General features: G+C 43.3%; 1 protein-coding gene across 16 annotated transcripts in view; it reads left to right on the top strand.

The window, feature by feature from the left end:
• Positions 1-4,450: 4,450 nt before the first annotated feature.
• The window catches only part of ADGRL3 (adhesion G protein-coupled receptor L3), a gene marked incomplete at both ends in the record, with an annotated part of 315,376 nt that continues 302,005 nt past the window's right edge, over positions 4,451-17,821 (top strand). For all 16 annotated transcript variants that reach the window (XM_084285913.1, XM_084285908.1, XM_084285910.1 and 13 more), the window contains one exon: positions 4,451-4,505. In XM_084285913.1, coding sequence (XP_084142039.1) covers positions 4,451-4,505 — 55 coding nt within the window. The remainder of the gene's footprint in view (positions 4,506-17,821) is intronic.

Genomic DNA, 17,821 nt, shown 5'->3' on the forward strand with positions numbered 1-17,821 from the left:
TGGCCACACCATGACCGTCCAGAACGTGCTGGGTGCCTGAGGAAGGCAGGAAGATTTTGCCAGGCAAGAAAAGGAGTGTCCGGCTCTGTGCAGGTGCAAAGGCGGTAATTAGGGGGATTTGTGACAGGTTTGGCTCATGCTGCTCTAAATTCTGCTTTGAATTCAGACTTTGTTCACTCACTAGATAGACTGGTTTCTTTCTCTTTTTCATCCTGTCTGGACGCTGTCAGGAGGTGAGCTCAGAAAATGCCCCAGTGTGCTGCTTTCCATCAGCTACCAAATGGGAGACTTGGGTAGATGTTGAGTTAGTGAATCCATACTGTTCCTTTATGAATGAACGCCTTGACAAATACTTCATTGCACGTCTCTACCTCACAAAGCTGTGGTTTCCTTTGGCTTTCTCCTATCCTGTCAGTACCACTTTGCGTTGGATTTTGGGAACTGTCAGCATGCAAATCAGGTTTGGGTGATGCTTGGCAGCAGATCAGCCCATGATGCTGTCAGGGGCAGCCCTATAGGCAGAAAGGTCATTGACCAGAAGAACATTCTTGTAAATTAATGTGGGCTGTGTCATCTTCGTGGTTCAAATCCAAACCCCTTAGGTCAAGTGTAACCCTTAACTCTTTCACTGTGATAGTATATCCCCTTCTTGCATTAGTAAATGTAACAGAACTCTAAAGTTCATGGGTGCGTGCTCTAGTTTCTCCCTTTGGCTGTATATTACGTGGAGATAATCCAAAGAAGAAGTGAATGTTGTTTTGCAGACCTCTTTTTGCGTCTCATAAATGCTTCTTGAGAGAGGTTGTGTGACCATTTAAAAAAGGTTTGCTCTACTTGTTTTCTATCTAATTGTTCTCCTGCATATTTCACGTTCATGAACACAGTACGATTATTTGACCATAAAAAAAAAAAAATACAAAACCGAACAGAATTTTGTAGCACTAAAATGTGTTTGGTTCATATAGCAGTGCTGAAGTTGTTAAGCAACTTCAACAGTTCTCTGTGCATGGTGTGGATTTGGTAGGCTTAAGCTCATGCACAAATCTTAACGGTTTGAACAAGCCTTTGTAGGAGCAGGCTTAAGGGCAAGGCCACGTCCACCAGTGGAAACAGCCAGACAAGCTGTGTCTCTGGCTCCTTTTACTCTGTTAGGAAAGAACATGTAGGTAGGGGTATGGGGACCATACTTCTACTTTTTACCAGAGTAAAGGGTGCCTAATGAGCTAGTCCTATCACTTTTGTTTTGCACAGGAGCTCTGTGACTGGATAATGTCCCTTCTGGTAGGATGAAATGTTTATTTGCACTTCTGTCAGGTTGCAGGGCACCAGGTCCCCAGTTCAATGTTTGGACTCTGTGAAAAGCAGGTGAATCCTTTTGCTTTCTGAGTCACAGCCCATGAGACCCCAGAAGAGTTATTGAATTCAATCGTGTAGGAAAACACAGGCAGAAAAAATTATTTTTAAGACTACCATGTAAATATTTATTGGCAATTATCCCTTCTCTGGGATAGGTATCATAAATCATTTGTGACTTCTTGAGTTTATACCCAAAAAGCTTTTATTGCACCATAATGTTATCTCTTTCTAACAGGTTCAGATTATCCCGAACTTGAATCAGCTTCTCAAATAAAAATCAGAAAACAAACCCCCACTTTTTCACTCCCTGACTGAGTTTTTTCCTTCAGGGCAGTGTACCTGAGCTCAGCCAGCTTCCCCCTATCTCTGCATATAGCTTCTCAAATTTTGTAGCACAAAAAGCTTCTCACTTTTAAAACTCTTTATAATGATGATGCTATAGAAAAAGCACACATGAACAATGGCCTGTGGGGTGTTTTGATGTACACTGCTAGCTTTTTCTATAATATAAATGGAAAACTTGTTCACTGTTTCAAAAATATAATTTAAAATATTCATAGGTCTTGTCTTCCTTTGGAAAATAGGCTTTAAATATGGTCAGTGGCTAGTGTCCTAGCTTGAGCAAGTTCCCATTTCTTGCTTGTCTGTAAAGAAGCCACTTGCCTGCACATTGACCTTGGGCTTTTGAGTCACCACAGTCAGAAAAAGCCTCAGAAATTAAATGCTACATTTAAATGAACAAATTGCAGGGGGAGACTGATGAGGAGAGAAAAGCGGGAGAACAAAATTTTGGCAGAGCAAGCAGATATACTTATCAGAAAAAATGCAGCTTCCTTATAGACTTTGGTGCTGAACAATGTGGGGTTTGACTTGGTTGATCAGCAAAGATAGGAGGCAGAACAAAGGCCACTTTGTCATGCCGGAGTTACAGGAATATATCCACATCACAATGGCATGCAGCATAGTTTTTCATAGAGCTTTTTGGCTCAAACTGGGTTTTGGGTAAGAACAAAAATTGGCAAAAACAGCTTCTTTGCTTGGAGAAGAATAACTTCTGTTGATCAGAGATTTTTTTTGAGAGATTTTTAATTAGACCAGTGCTGTGAAGGCTGCAGAGTCTAGGGAGTTCAAAACAGATATGCAAAGTACTTTACAATTCCTCATATTTTATCATCATTTCAAAGTCAGCAGGGAGCTAGGTCTCAAACTGATGCCATGGCTTAACTCTGTGCAGTTGTTGTTTTATTCCTGCCAAGTTTGAGTCACTGTGGCCATCTAGCCCCTTCTTGAGAGATTAAAATGATGGGAAGCTGGAATCCTTTCTGCAATTAAATGAGTGAATGTTTCTATTCAAACGTAGATTCCAATTTCCCCATGCCTTCCTGTAAGAGTGTGGGATGGACAAGAACTTCACTGTGAGGGTGACAGAGCACTGGGACAGGCTGCCCAGAGAGGTTGTGCAGTCTCCTCTGGAGATATCCAAAACCCACTTGGATGCCATCCTGTGCAATGTGCTCTAGGTGACCCTGTTTGGCAGGGAGGTTGGACCAGATGATCTCCAGAGGTCCCTTCCCACCTCAGCCATTCTGTGAATGAATTCTGTGATTCTGTGAGCTTGACTAGATGTGAGAGACTGAGGCACCGGCAGTAACCAGAGATGGTAGCTGCAGGGTGAGTGGGACTTCCAGGCTCTACTTGGCTTCAAAGTCTGGTCCGGATTTGGTGATTAAGAGCCATATAGGAGACCTCAAAGGAGAGGGGATAAAGAAGCTTTTAGTCATGTTATCAGCAGTCATACTCCCAAACCATGCTGCTGACCCCACTGACAGGCATCTTGGTGAGGGCCTCAACAGAAGGAGTGGAAGGTTTTGGCAGGAAGGAGTAATATGGTGCCCAGCTTCCAGGGGAAGAACTGGGTTCAGTTTTTGCCCAAGTCTTCAGGGCTGTCAGCTTTGGTTCAGCAAGGTTAAAACTTAACTTCCTTCCTTTACTCAACATCACACTGAAGAGGGAATCCTGGAGGAAGTTGTTGAGAGGCCTACCATGCTAAGAGCAGTGCAAATGTGAGGCCGTCCATGGTACTGCCATGGCAGTACTGGCATTCAGGACACAATGGCCAACGTGCATGGATACCTCCTGGCCAGTGCATTGACCTGGGTTAAAATTAGAGATTAAAGATGAAAGAGGAGTATTTTGCAGGCATCCTATCCCCTCTGCTGTGACTAATCCATCTTTTCCAACCTAAGCGACTCGATGATTTTAAGCACGTTGCACCTTCCATGTGTGCTCACGGGTATGGCCTAGACCAAAGGGTGAAGCGAACCCTGGCATCTGCAGTTTGTTGGTTTGCCTTTCAGGAGCTTGACTTTACTGCTGGGCCCCGTACCTGAGGGTTTTGGGTGGAAAGGAAGCAGCTGGGGTGGAAAGTAATCTCTTGCAGAGAAATAGGCCCAGAGCCTCGGCACCAAATAAACCTTTTTCAGCAATGAAATTTCTCTCATTTTTTGATTTGTAAATACACAAGCATTTCCCAGAGAGTTGCAGGTTGTTTTAGAAGTCCCATGTATGTAGGTTCCAATGCAATCTGTATGGACTTGTTTTTTTCAGTCACCTTTCAAGCCTGTGGACTTGCTGGGCCCATGGCCATTATGTTCAAAACCGCTGCCTTAAGCCCTGCTCTAAGAGGCGAAGTGGAATATTAGTGATGCACAAACTGTCTCTCTTGGAGACAAGTTTTAATTCCTGTTGTACATAAAGAACATCTGAAGGGCTGGGGGGAAGATGTGTTTGCCTTTACAGCTGTTGGCAGCAGAGAAATGCAGCAAGACTTGATTGAAAACACCTATCTTAGTGTTTTACTAACTACATTTTTTTTTCCTTTCTCATTTCTAGGTCTCAGATTCTGGATTCTGTCTGTGGGATTTTTTTTTATTACTTTTTTTTTTATTATCATTTTTGATTGGCTTTTTCCCCTTTCTCGGATGTGAGTCGAAGGCCAACGGTCGAAGTGCTGGAAGCAAGCGCAGGAGGACGCTCACCTTGTTTTGTTTGAACCCTTGTTTGCTGGGATACTTTCAAGCCCTCCTTCACAGTCATGTGGTCATCACAGCTGCTGTTCTTCACAATGCTCTTAACACCGTTAGCCCATGGTGAGTGAGAGACGGGGAAATTTGCCTGCGGGATGGGAAGAGAGAATGGAAAATAGCAAAGATTATGTCTCTATTTTTTCTGCCTAATCTGTTTTTTCCAGGATGTTGTTTTCTCTTCCCACTTCCACCCCAAGGTCTTTGAATTCCCAGGCTACGTTATGACTAATTAAGTCTTGAAACAAAGAATTCTGGTCACAGAAAGATTTCTGTTCTTGAGTTTAGCTGCTACAATAAGGCAGACTTCCTTCCTCATGCCCAAGCCTACTCTGTTGGATGTGTGTCACTGGGATTGTCTCTCCTGGCCTCTACATGGAAATGATTTTCCCTTTTGTGAATACTGTTCAATAGGGTTCATGTCCAACTCTTTAGCCACAGCTCCAGCAAGGGTGGGATCTTAATCACTGTCACGTCAGACCGTGAGAACCAAAACCAGTATAGTTGCCTTTAGCCTGGTATACCTTGTAACCCACATGGAAACGCAGTCAGTAGCTGTAGCACTGTGCTGATGCAACTAGGCAGCCTCTGAGAGCTCAGCTAAGATCATAAGGCACCACTGCTGTGTTATATTAACTGCTATATTAGCTCTCACTCCAAAGTCTGCCTACAGTGTCCATTTTTATATATATATATATATATATATATATATATATATTATTTTTTTTAAGTGGAAAAAAATGTTTATTAGCCAGGAAAAAGTTAAATATGACACGATTAATTACTTGGGATAAGACTTCAAGGCCTTGGGTTGTTTTTGTTTTGTTTGTTTGCTTTTGTTTTTAATGTGAGAAACCCAAATGTAGGCCACACGAGTAAATTTCCAGATTTCTTAAATGCTGAAGGGTTCAGGAGCTCCTGTTCTTAGGAATCGATCTCAGTAATCGATTTAGGTTCCTAAATCATCAGAGCAGAGCTTTGGAAAATTTGGCTCATTACTTGATGCCCAAGTGGAAGGTGAGCTCCACTGAATATCCCATTTTAATTTCAGTTCAGTGGGAGCATGTCTGTAAACAAGATGACTCCTTGTATTTAGCCTGTGTGCCTCTGCATTGAAAATGCAAAATAAAAGGCCTTTGTGCTCAGCATCTATTGTGTGTGCTAAGACTCTAAAGTGAAGTTTTACAGCAAAGAAGGCTAAAAAAAATGAATTCTGTGTAATTGGCTGAACATATCTATTTCTAGAGCACAACCTGTCTGCTCATATCACTTATAACACCTTTGTGCACAAAGGTTATCTGTACTATCATTCTTTAAGCAAAACTCCTCACTGACTTGAAAATTAGAATGAATAATTAAACTGAGCAAGCCAACTGGGGTGGAATGGAAAGAGCTATTAGGAAAGGTGCTCTCCATTCTTTTCCAGGAAAGTTAAATGGTAAATGTTTTGTAAATCTTTATAATTAAACAATATTAACAGTTAAAGCAATTAACAATTTAAACATGCCTCTGGCGGTTCTGTTTTTAAATCAAAGTGCCCCTGTGGCTGGAAAATTCTGCGTGATAGTTGCAAGAAATGAAAATGTCAGAACTATCTTAAGAGTCATATTGTGCTACAGATGAGCAAATACCAGGGATGCAGAAACCAGGCGCCTGGAAATGTTGTTACAGTTATAATCTTTATGCTTCTCTGCAAAGTTGGTATATGTGGTGGCTGCTGTGTGTTTTTTTTTTTTTTTTTTTTTTTGTCTGTTTTGGGGTGGTTTTTTCGGTGTGTTGTTTTTGTTGTTGGTTTTTTTTTTTTTTTTTGGTAGCAGTCAATAGTGGTAAATCTGACCCTTACATGTTTTCTCATCCCTGTAAATAGCTAATAAGAGTGCAGTAGAGGCTCCTAGATGCTTTTGAGTATTGGATAGTGAAGACCTTTGGTCTGAGCACAAGGGCTTGGAGTCACATTTAGCTCTCCCTGTTTTGTTCTTTAATATTGACCAAGATGCGGTTAGCATCTCGAAACTTTGTTCTGTTGCTTTTTGTGAGGGAAGCAGGTACTGAGCATGTGTCTGGCTTTTAGGAGTGGTATGTTCTTGATCCTAAACAAAGGGAAAAAATACAATATAGCTGTGTGTCGTGATAAGAGTATGGTATCAGCTAGCACTGGGCAGTCAAACCCATTCAGTGTCCCATGGAGAACAAAGGGCATGTGCATTGGAGTTGTACTGGAGGTTGCAATAAATGGTCTAATAGGGCTTCCAAGGTTTTGAAATCAGACACTGAGTATCTGATGGCTTTCGGGTACCCTCCCTCACTGCCCTTCCCCCTGGAAGCATGGACAGAAAGCCGCATGAAGCAGGTGGCAAGACGGTGTCAATGCAGAAGTTGTTCCTTCAACTTCACCTCGCATATAAAAATGATCTGTTAAAGCCCTGCTCAGTTTTTCCATTCCAGTAATCCCCTTTTGTTATACATAGAAAGCTTTTGTATTTTGTTTAAGGGGATTCGACCATTCGAGTCCCTGTGTCATGGGCTGTAAGGGCTCCTGTCCTGCAGCGATTACCTGAGTTGATACAAGCTGCTTCTGCAGTTCATGGCTCACTACATCTCATTCCCTGTTTAAGTTTACGCAGTCTCTTCATCTGCAGTGATTGTTACATAAGAGATGGATCCCATAAATTATCATCATTATTTTTTCCTTTGTTCTTCTTTTGGTGAGAGAGGCAGGACGTGGGACAGGGCTGACTCTTTATTTTTTTAGCTCCCATTTCTGGGGGTGTACTTTGTGTCTTGGGTTACGACAAGTGTTGAGTCAACAGCTTAGATGACTTCAGTGATCTGCAAGATGGAAAGTAATCCCCCAGAATACTGCCCTGCTACAGTGTCTTCTTGCTGTTGTTCTGCAGCAGTAATGACGGGCGAACAAGTCTTGAATCCTTGCAGTTTCTTGGTGATTATGTTAATCTACTGTATCCTAAATGCAGAGGCACTGTGATGTCTGCTTTTGCCCAGACTGCTCTGAATCATAGCTCAGGAAATGCTCAAAACATGTGAAATACTTAAGATAATGGCAGGTGTGAGTAGTGCATGCTTTCTTTACTGTTGCTCTTCAATGGAAAATAGCGTTGGGTGCCAGTGGAGCAGTGCAAAAGACCCCAGGAAGCTCTCCCCCTCTTTTAAGCTCCAGCAAAGTCTGTAAATCCATCTGTTGAGTAAAACTAAACCAGATATACAAAATTAGAGAATTAACTGAGATAGAAAACAACAATGCCCAGGAATAAAAAATAATAATAGTAATAAAAAAAAACACCAGCAACAAAAATAGCAAATAACAACAGAGCAAATGCTGTCAGTCTTTGCAAAGACTCTGCGATGGACTCTGCTTTTGCACCCCCACCTCCTCTCTGCTCGTTCGAAGCCTTTTTCTAAAGCACCCAAAAGCCTGGGCTCCCAGAAAAGCGCTGCTTGGCTTGCATCCACCCCATGCACACCTGAGCAAACCGATCCTGTAACGTGTGGATTTCCCACAGGCGTTTTCTGGAATGAGCAGCTGTTCTCATCTTCCTCAGCCTTCTTCCCCTTGACCCCAAACAGAGCAGATTTCTCTTTACTGACTAATGAGTGCTGTCAGAGTTCACCCAAAATGAGGTGGACGTGACAGGCAGCAGCTCAGCTCGTGAGCCCGAAGAGCTGTACGCTTGCTCTGTCACATTGCTTTCATGCTCGTGTGTGGCTGAGAGCTGAGCTTTCAAACTTCCAGGCTACTGGACAAAAATGATAGTAAAAATAACACGATTCAAGATGGCATGCTGCTGAGAGCAGGGCAGAAAAGATAGAATAAAATGAAATTTTGCAGGTCTTCAACCACGTAACTTATCTTAGGTTTTGGAAGAATGCTGAAGGCCTGTTGTATCCAAGATCTTTATCACCCCATCAGATTGTTTTATTGTTCATTTGTTTATTTTTAGGGATTGTATTGTGCAAATAGTTTCACAGCAGACACCTGAAAGACGCAGTATTTGATGATCCAAGAATGAGGGGTTTTTTTTTTGGTCACTGTAAGGCTTTAGTAGTCTGATCCAAAATAGAACAACTGCTGATTACTCCGATTGAAGCAATAACTCAAATTGGCCGTTTTCTTTGGGGGATCATTGCAAATACAATCAAATCATCAGGCACAGCTATCTGCCCATTTCCTCTGCTAAGCCCTTGTCCTGCCAATGCATTGTGAGGGGGAGCAAGTAGCCTCCAGGTTCCTGCCTGAGCAAAACCCAGTGGCAGTGGTGGGGGTTTCTTCCTTCTTCCTCTGGGGTCTTCAGTGTGCTTGGGGTTACTTTTTATGTTTTAGCACTGTATTTGTTAGTGGGTTATGCACTTTATCTCCAGATGATCCATGGGGTTAGTTAGTGATTCCTCTGATGACTTAGGCTTTTAAGTCGTCTTCTCCATATGAAACTTGATTGTGGGGGAAGGGGCAGAACCATACACTTGTCCAAAGCTCAACAAGGCTGAAGCAAAAAAAAAATTTAGGTGATAATATAACCAAATCCAAGCTTGACATTCACAAACCAGTAGTTCTCTAATACTAGTTTTTGCTGTTACAGCATGGATAGGCAAGACAAGAGTCATCTGATCGTAGAGCAAGGTGCAGGTGTAGCAAAGCTTTCAAGATGGGGCTGAACTCATATGTTTGCAGAGTAGAAAATGAAATTTGAAGTCCTCTCAAATCACTGCAGCAGCAAGAAAGAGAGCCTCATCTGGTCTACGGCCATGCCCCTCTACACTTCTACAGCATCTTCCCGATGTTTCTGGGAGATGACGGTGGTGAGGTACGGCTGTGCCTTTGTGAGAAGGTGGTCCTGGAAGGTTAAGCTGATCTCTCTAGGCATTAGCAGGTCGAGATGCCGAGCCAGTTTCTGTGGGAACAGTGGAAATATTTATTACTGAATAGCACTGGCAGTTGCCTGGTGACAATGATTCTGTTAAGGCGAGCAGCATTATCTTTCTTGGGGGAATATATGATGCTAGCAAGCTGGTCCTCAGTGACAGAGTGCCGTTTAATGTGAGCTGAACATTTGCCTCACTACTATTTTAATACAGTGAAAATGCTGTCACTGCTTAAAATACATACTGTGTTTCTTTTATACTTGTACAATGCTCTTCATATAGTCAAAATGAAATACAAGAGACATGTTTTATTAGTTGTGAAATAGCCAAGCTGACTTCCAGGCTTCTGCCTAACTTCATTGTTCTAAAAGATTAATCATCCTTGAAATATTTATAATATTTGCTATTCTTGGCAATTTGTATTACCTGCAGCAGTGCCACCTTTCCAGCAGCAGAACAAGTGATCAAGGAAGGCTTTCCCTGATAAAAGAGGGCGGTTGTTCTGTGTAGATACTACAGTGCTTTCATTAGTAGGAGTGTACTAAAATCAGGAGTATTAAGTTCTCCATCTGATGACTGACCAATCTATAAGCTGATAGAGGGTGAAATTCAACCTTGCAGAGACTCCATGCACCACTTAATTCTCACTTAAACCATTAAGCGTGAGCAGAGGTCTGTGTGCACACCCACTTCGCTCATTTCTAAATTTCACACTAAATAAAGAAGGAGATTTTAACCTGATAATGGTTGGTTTGTGTGTGTGTTGGTTTTGTTTATTTTTTTTCATTTTTTTTTCCAGTGTTTGGCAAGTGCTCATAGCATCTTCCTACATTACGGAAGGAAACAGGATCTTTTTCCATTTTCACTTGCCATGTGCAGTTAGGTGCTTCTGCTTTCCATGCAGCCCATAGCCATCAGCACAGCTGTAGTTGCCATGAAGCTGAAGCTGTAGGGTTGGAGCTACAGAAGCAGAGTAGTGACTAGGGCCCAAATTAATGTATGGAAATTATCCTTTCCTGTAGCCTTCTGAATATCGGTGGCATGGAGCAGCAGGACGTGCTCGTTTCTTCGTGGGCTCCAGCAACAGGAAGAGTTCTTGCTCTCGTAGCAATAGGAAGTGGGAAATTGTATTGTCCTGCAGGCCTGTAACCTCTGGTGCTGGTTGCATTTGTAACCGTTTCCTGACAAGGCTGGTGCCTGATCTCTAGTGACCAGCTCTGTGCACTCTGATTTTTGTAGTGTTAATTGAGCTATAAGATGTGACAGCATGTGAATTACAGTGTAGTAATTCACGCCCAGCACATTCAGGCACAAAGATGAAGGCCAAATGGCCTCTGTGCAGCTAAGTGTGAATTATTGTACCATAATTTAATTCCCATTATATTTTACTGGGATTATAAAGCTGTTTTTGTTAGTGAACTTCTTAAAGAAAAGTTGCCTTTCAAAGCAGTATTGAAAAGTACAACACAGATCTTGTCACCAAGCAGGATAAGGAGTTTTAGGAGGAGAGGGAAGAAGTTTTGCTGAATCTTCGCATCTGTAGGCGTTTAGGTGTGTTTGTGTGGTTATTAGCCCTAGGAAATGAATGGGTGTTGTGGTGCAGGCGTCTGCCATCTAAAAACTGACCTAACTTGAGCTATTCATTTCATTTCAGGTGCCAAGCAGCTGCTAAGCAGTATGGCTGGGTTTATTTGTTCCTGGCCTGGTCTGGTTTGATCTGGAAACTTTAGCTCCCAACCAGTCTCTTGAGCCATCTAATCTCTCTTCAGTTCAGACTATGCAAATGTGCACATCAGAAACTCGTTACTGCTGGCAGATTTGGTTTGGGTCCTAGCGAGTGATGAGTGAGTAGAGGATGGGTTGTCTACGGGAGGGTGAAAAAGCACTGGAGAAACAAGGCTGATGGAATTAATTGCTTAAGGGTAGCTGGGCTAAAGCTGTCCTATCAATGAACTGTTTTCAATGATATGATGAAAGAGCTCCAACGTACTTGGGACATCGATTGGTTAGATGGCAGGATCTCTGGGGAAGTGCCTGGATGTTTCTTTCTCTCGTGATTCAGGCAAACGTTGCATTTTTTCATCCGCGCTGGTCCTGGTGTGAAATCCCTGGATAGCAGGCACCATTGCCTAGTCCTGTCCTTGAGTACTCCTCGTCCTGCCTAAACGCAACATAAATATGCAATAGCTATTAAAAGTGGACTCTTCCAAGAGAGTTATTCTCTGAATCAGTTTTACTCAGAAATTTCTAGCTGATCAGGATATTAGTGGGGCTAGGACTGTTTCCCTCTTGGTGGATATTTGGGTTTTAGGAACATTATAGTGTCCCAGTGAAAAAAAAAAAAAAAGTAATATACTATGTAAGCCATAACTGCCTGTGATATAATTAGTATGGATTGAGTTTAGGTGTAAACATTATCTGTAATTAAAAAAAAAACAATAGCAACAACTGATTTTTCACAGTTTAATACATCAGACTGGTATTTTTATACAACTTTGGGGAGTTAATAATCCCAAGTAACCAGCACTAAAAAAAAAAATGTAGTAGGTCCAAGCTGACTGTTAAGGATACTGGCATCCCTTAGCCAACAACCAGTGGTAGCATGTAGCACCAGGAGTGTTTTCTCATCTGTGGCTACCTCTGGACGTGAGAGGACAGCTTGCCCCCTGTCCTTCTGGACATGTGGGGTACTCCAAAGGGACTGGTGTCACGACTAAGTAGGGCTAGTGCAGTGGAGAGAGAGAAAGAGGAATAGGAATGGGCAGCTTTCCTTTCCCCATACCATACTCATACTGAGTAGTAGGAATTGCCTACTTGGTTTGCTTTCACCTATTGCATTATTGCCTGAGTGGGAAAATGGAAATCTGTGTGGCTCGTTGCTAGTTCTAGCTAATACTTTGCTAATATTAAGCTTCCTGATAAAGCTTTTATACGGTGAAGATGTCAGGAAGCTACCCCAGGGGATGGAGGGAGCCTGCTGTTCTGGGCTGCGTGCAGGGTTTTGATGGATGAGGCTGTGCCAGAAGGCTGTATCTTCTCCCCGATGCTTGGGGAGGTGCAGGACCTGAAGACAGCTTCACAGCCAAGGTAGCTGTGCAGTGCTGGGGCACAGCCACCTTTCCAGCAGCGCAGGAAGGGAGCCACGGCTAGGATTTGAAAGGGCCAAAAGCTTGCATCTGTAACACATCTTTTCTGGAAGCGAATACTCCCACAGATGGGATGTCATTCCTGTTTCTCTTCCTAATAACTTCAGCTAAGCTTAAGCCACGGGAGTTGGAGAGGGGGAAAAAAATTACTTCTCAGGGTTATCTGGCCCTGGTTCTTTCATCCTTAAAGGCTGGGCACAGTCAGGTACTTTAAGCTGAAATGAGAAAAGAGTTGAGAATGGGGGGATGAATGATGGCCACCTTCATTCTCTTACCGCTTCCTCAGCTGCTGCTAACCTGCTCCCCCGGGATCGGGGCAAACCTGCTGCTCTCCTGTTAAAAAGAGCACCCTTGGCCCAGCACTAATAGCAAGCAGAAGCTCTTTACTGCAAATGAAACTGCTGATTCCCTAGAAGACATCTTTAACATCCATTTTATCAACTCTGCAGTCATGTTAAGTGAATCCCAGAGCCATCTGATGTTTATTACTCTAGGGCACATTCGCTGTTGTTCAGTCGGTTCCTTTAGCGATCACGATTTCTTGAATTGGTTATGTTGTTTGGTAATGCGGTTTCATTTGAATCTGGAAGAGGTTTCCTGCTGCTCAACGAGCAACTCATCTGGGAAAGGCACTCTGGAAGGGGAAGAAATTAAAAGTGTGTCAGGGAATTTAGATGCTTTCCCTCGCTTGGAATTTCCATGATTTCCAGGAAATCGTTTGGTGACAGGCAGCTGCCTGAATTACCCTCCCCGTGCCTGGCAGGACCATCTATGACCCCTTGTGAATCTGCTCCAGGCCCCGGGATGCTCAAAAGGTGTTCAGCCAGCCCCACACAGATGTTGCAGTCTGCCCATCCTAAAGCTTTAGGTGGGCTTTAGGAGCTCGGTCCAAATTGTTTGATGTTTTTAGGTTTCCAGAACATGAAGCCGTAAATAAATGGTGTATTAATACAGAGTTTTTTAGGGCTTGATCCAGATACCATGCAAGTTAGGCATTCCGTAAAAATGTACTTCAAATCTGGTCTACTCAGCCCAGTGGGCTGGGGGAAAGCTGGAGTGTAATGTGGGAGAGATCATACCTTGGGTTTGTGTTTGCAAAAGCTTCTCCCAAATTGTAGTGCTCTCAGTAAGCCGAGCAGGTCGTGGGCTCTTCACCTGCCCCAAGAACTGCAGCACTGCACGCAGTCCTTGTTCTCAGGGGATGCTGTGCCCCTGCAAGCTCTTCTAGGAACAATTAGCAGTCATCAGTGCTGCTGATTTAAATGATTTTTTTTCCTTCTTCTTCTCTCGGTGGCTTTTGTTGCTCAAAGACCTGTCTCCAATTTTTAATTCACAGTGTTTTAGTTTTATTACTGAAATGCTGGAGGCTGCAATAAGGGTTGATTTAGTATCAAGAGAGCAGAATCTCATGTAATGCTCCACTCTCTGTGAGGTTGGAGGGGAAATATGTGTGCTGGTTTACAAGCAAGGACATCAGACTGCCTAGGCTCACTGCATCATGTTGGACTTGAGCTAGGAGCTGGGATCCTTTGGCGTTTGGGGTGCAGATGAACAAACCCACATGGCAGTGGTTTCCCTGCAGTCAGGGATATTAAATATTACTCTGGGGTGGTGCTCCACAAAGGCAGTGGTAATCGTGCCAGGTTACCTACCATGCACGTCTCAGAAATGTGGCATTTCCCTTTTGCTACGTGTCTGCTCCCCCGCTGGAGGGGAGAAGTCAGTAGTGGTGTTGACAGGCGGGCCTGTGAGGACCCCCTCTTACTCCTCCAGCAGAGGCATGGCTGTTCCCTGTGAGACAGATTGATGGCCAAATCCTATTTCTCACTTAATATCTTCCCAGAGCTGCTGCTCACGTCTGTGCTGTGTAATTTGTAGCATGTTTTAGGGAAGAATGCCTCCTTGTAACCTCCGTAGGAAAATCCACGTCACTGAATTATTTTTTTTGTGTACGTTATGTATGTGTGTATTTGTGCTCGTATATGATTTTCATACCATATATACAAATAACCCTACAGAGAGGTGATCTATCTGAACTTGGAATAACACAAGGGACTCTGAACAAGCCTTCGTTTCATTGGCGTGACTTGAAATGTGGCCTGGCGTTGCGTTTTGTAGTTTTATAGGCATACGCAATTAAAAATCTTACTATTAGATATTCCTCTGGGGGAATTCTGAGGCCTAAGAAATCTAATAATGTTTGGTTGTTTTCCTTAATTTGATTGAGGAAAAATAAATAAATAAACAGGCCTGTTGATCGGAAGCCAAATACGTAATGAATTCGTATCATCAGCAGACACCTCAGAGTCTCCAAGCCCCGCTGATAAAAGGGCTTGGATGTTGTGTGTTACGGTGTCAGACAGCCATCAAAAAATAAAGTTTTTCCATAACTTCGTGCTGTCTGACAAAACGGGTCTGGCTGTAAATTGTCTGAGGTGCCGAGCACTTAGTTCTGAGAGGATTTTGGCACACGCTTTGCGTTTCTACCTCTCCAGACACCAAGCAGTCACCACGAGGAGCTGCAGGCATCTTTTTGCATCCTGACAGCCACAGTCCTCATTTCAGAAAGTGTGTCTGAATTCACGGGAGCCGTAGATTAAAGGGGTGGAAAAGAGTAAGATGGAGGGGATGAAGAACAAAATGGATGGACCTGTATTATGCTCTGTTCCGTGTCCTTGGGGAGCTGATGTAAAGCTGGAGGCAGGAATCCTGTTTTGCAGAAACCCGGATGATTTAGGCTGCCTTGCTGTACGCCGTGATTTGTGGCGCTAGTGCCAAAAACTTCATAGCAGTCTTCAGGGGGCAGGAGCAGTCTGTTTTGATGCCGGGCTTGATATGGATTGATGTTGTGTGTCCTGTGCTCTGTCCGCCCCAGTAATGCTGGATTGTCTCCCATCCACATATATAATATCTGAGCTCTTCCTGCCTTTCTCTCCTCGCTACGGCATTGAATTGCGGTCTTTCTCCTCTAACTAGCCAGCAGATCTCACAAAGCATAGTAACTTAATTATTTAGGGTCTGTACTGATTAGCCTTACGTCTTGAGGCTATGCAGACTTGCAGCCCTGGAACATCTGGTGCGACCCTGTTTCTCGAGGCCCTGTTCCTTATACAAATACAGCCTCTTTCTTTGGGGATGGTAAATATATGACAGATGTGAAATTCTCCAGCTCTTGGGGGAGTGCTGACATGTTGAACTTCATTATCCCTCTTTGGCCAGTTGGCAAAATGCAATCAAGAATAACTTTTGAGGAGGGATGGCGTATCCAATATCACTCTGGAACGTTATTGTAGGGAAAAGCTTAAACAGGAACAAGCTTAGGGCACAAGAAAGTTGATACAAGGAGATGGGATCAGTCTAGCTAGCACTCATAAAAATACAATGCATTAGAAAGGGTAAACTTTGAAGTCAATGGGAGCTACAGACCTCTATGAAAGCTAGACTCACAGCTAGGGTAGATGCCAAGACCGTTTCGGTACACTTCCCCACAGCTTGCGAGTTTGAGGGTTTGCACTGGGATATGGTGATCTGAAAATCTCACAGAGGTGGTAATTGCAAAGCTGTCAGATGTTCCTTGCTTTTTATAAATATATTCATTGGTGGTTTTGGAGTAATAATGCCTAAACTGCTACAGCTTTACGTAGGAAGCGAAACACACGCACGAGACGTATAGAGCTGAGACACATCGTCTGGAAGGGCTGGTATTACTAGCCGGAGCTGTGCTGAAGTGTTACAGCACAGGTATTCTTTCTGGGGAAGCGTGGGGGAATATTTGTTTAGAAAGCTGAATAGGTGGCTTTGACAACCTAAAAAATCTATTTTGACGCAGCGTTTGCTGTGATGGCTCAGGTGATTCGCAAATCCCCCAGCTCCCTGCGGGTGTTTTCCTCTCCTGGTCAGTCTCTTCGTCCAAAATGCGTTTCCTGAGGTAACCCACCTCCTCTCTGCAGGTCAAAAGAGGAGGTGTCAAATGGGATGCAAACAGTACAGGGAGAGGTTTAATTTGAAAGAAATTTCAGGAGTTAAATTTCTGTGCCACCTACCCCAGGCCCCAAAATGAAATTTTGCATGGGGTGTCACGCAAATGAAGCATTTTGCTAAAAGCTTGAACACAGTCTCACATCTATGGCAAATCTTTTGGACTTGACTCTTTAAGATAAGCTGTGAGAAACAAAGCTCATGTACGCAGGCACTGCAAGCTCTTCCAGTCCTGAGCAGAGGGGTTGATCGAGTTCTGCTTTTATGAGGTCATTAGACTATAGAGTTCAAAGCAAAATTTGGGAGAAAACCATGCAAAGAAAGCAAATAAACTATAAATGCTATGTATTTCATGCCAGTAAAACGATTCTCTTGTGTTGCAGAGGGAGCAAAGAACTTCTCTCATTATAAAGGCCCTTGAAAGTTGATTAGAATTTTTTAAGTTTTTTGTTTTCCCTCCTTCACCTCCATTCCTTTCCTACTTCCAAGACAAGGAACGGAGACCCTCCCCTCCCCCTTAAAATACCAAACCGAGAAGATCATCTGGTCTGCTGAAAATTGTGACTGTTCCTCAGAGACTGTCTCCAGGGTAACTTTGTTTGCGAGGTCCTCAAGGGGATGCTGCCCTTCAGGCTTTGTTCTGGGAAACAAAGCTTTTGCCTTTTTGCCCTCAAATACATTGCATTATAATGCTTTGAATACATTTGAGGACTCATTTGAACCCTGCAGAATGCACCAGACTGTCATGCCAGAGTGGGGCAGGATTAAATAGGTGTCAACAGGATGTCTAGCAAATGTGACCGCTTATCTATGAAAATAGGCATTCACTGAGGCGAGCTGTTGGCTCGAATAGGGGGGTATCTGGTTTGAACGCACACTCTTTGTTTCGGGAGCTGTGTTCTTCCGAACAATCCCTTTCTTCGTGTTGTTCCTTGCTTCGTATTAACTGATGGCCCGTTAACTAATTGACTCCCTTTCTAATTCAGAGCTGTAGTAAATGGTTTATTACATCAGCAGCCCCAGCTGAAATTCTGGGCACAGCACAAGCAATGCATCCCTTTAGCAAGAAGAAAGGGACGTAGGAAACCATCTTATTTTTTCTATGGCAGCTTCAGTGCAGATCATACATTGGTATCGGGGAGACTCTTCTCTTCAAGTAACTGTATTCTATGCAAAAAGACCTGAAATGTTAGAGAACTTAAGAAAAGTTTCCTGAACTTCTGGGAAATAGTCTGAAGAGGTTCTCCTGGTGTTCTGTAGGGGAGATATTAAACAAGCTTTCTCATTTTGAAAACATAGTTTGTTCCATGGGCAGAGGAAGTAATGGAGACTGATTTCTTGTTTTGAATTGTTTTCCTCACTGGATCCGTCTCCACTGCT

Source organism: Netta rufina, assembly GCF_964035555.1.
Source record: "Netta rufina genome assembly, chromosome: 4".
NCBI classification, from domain to species: Eukaryota; Metazoa; Chordata; class Aves; order Anseriformes; family Anatidae; genus Netta; species Netta rufina.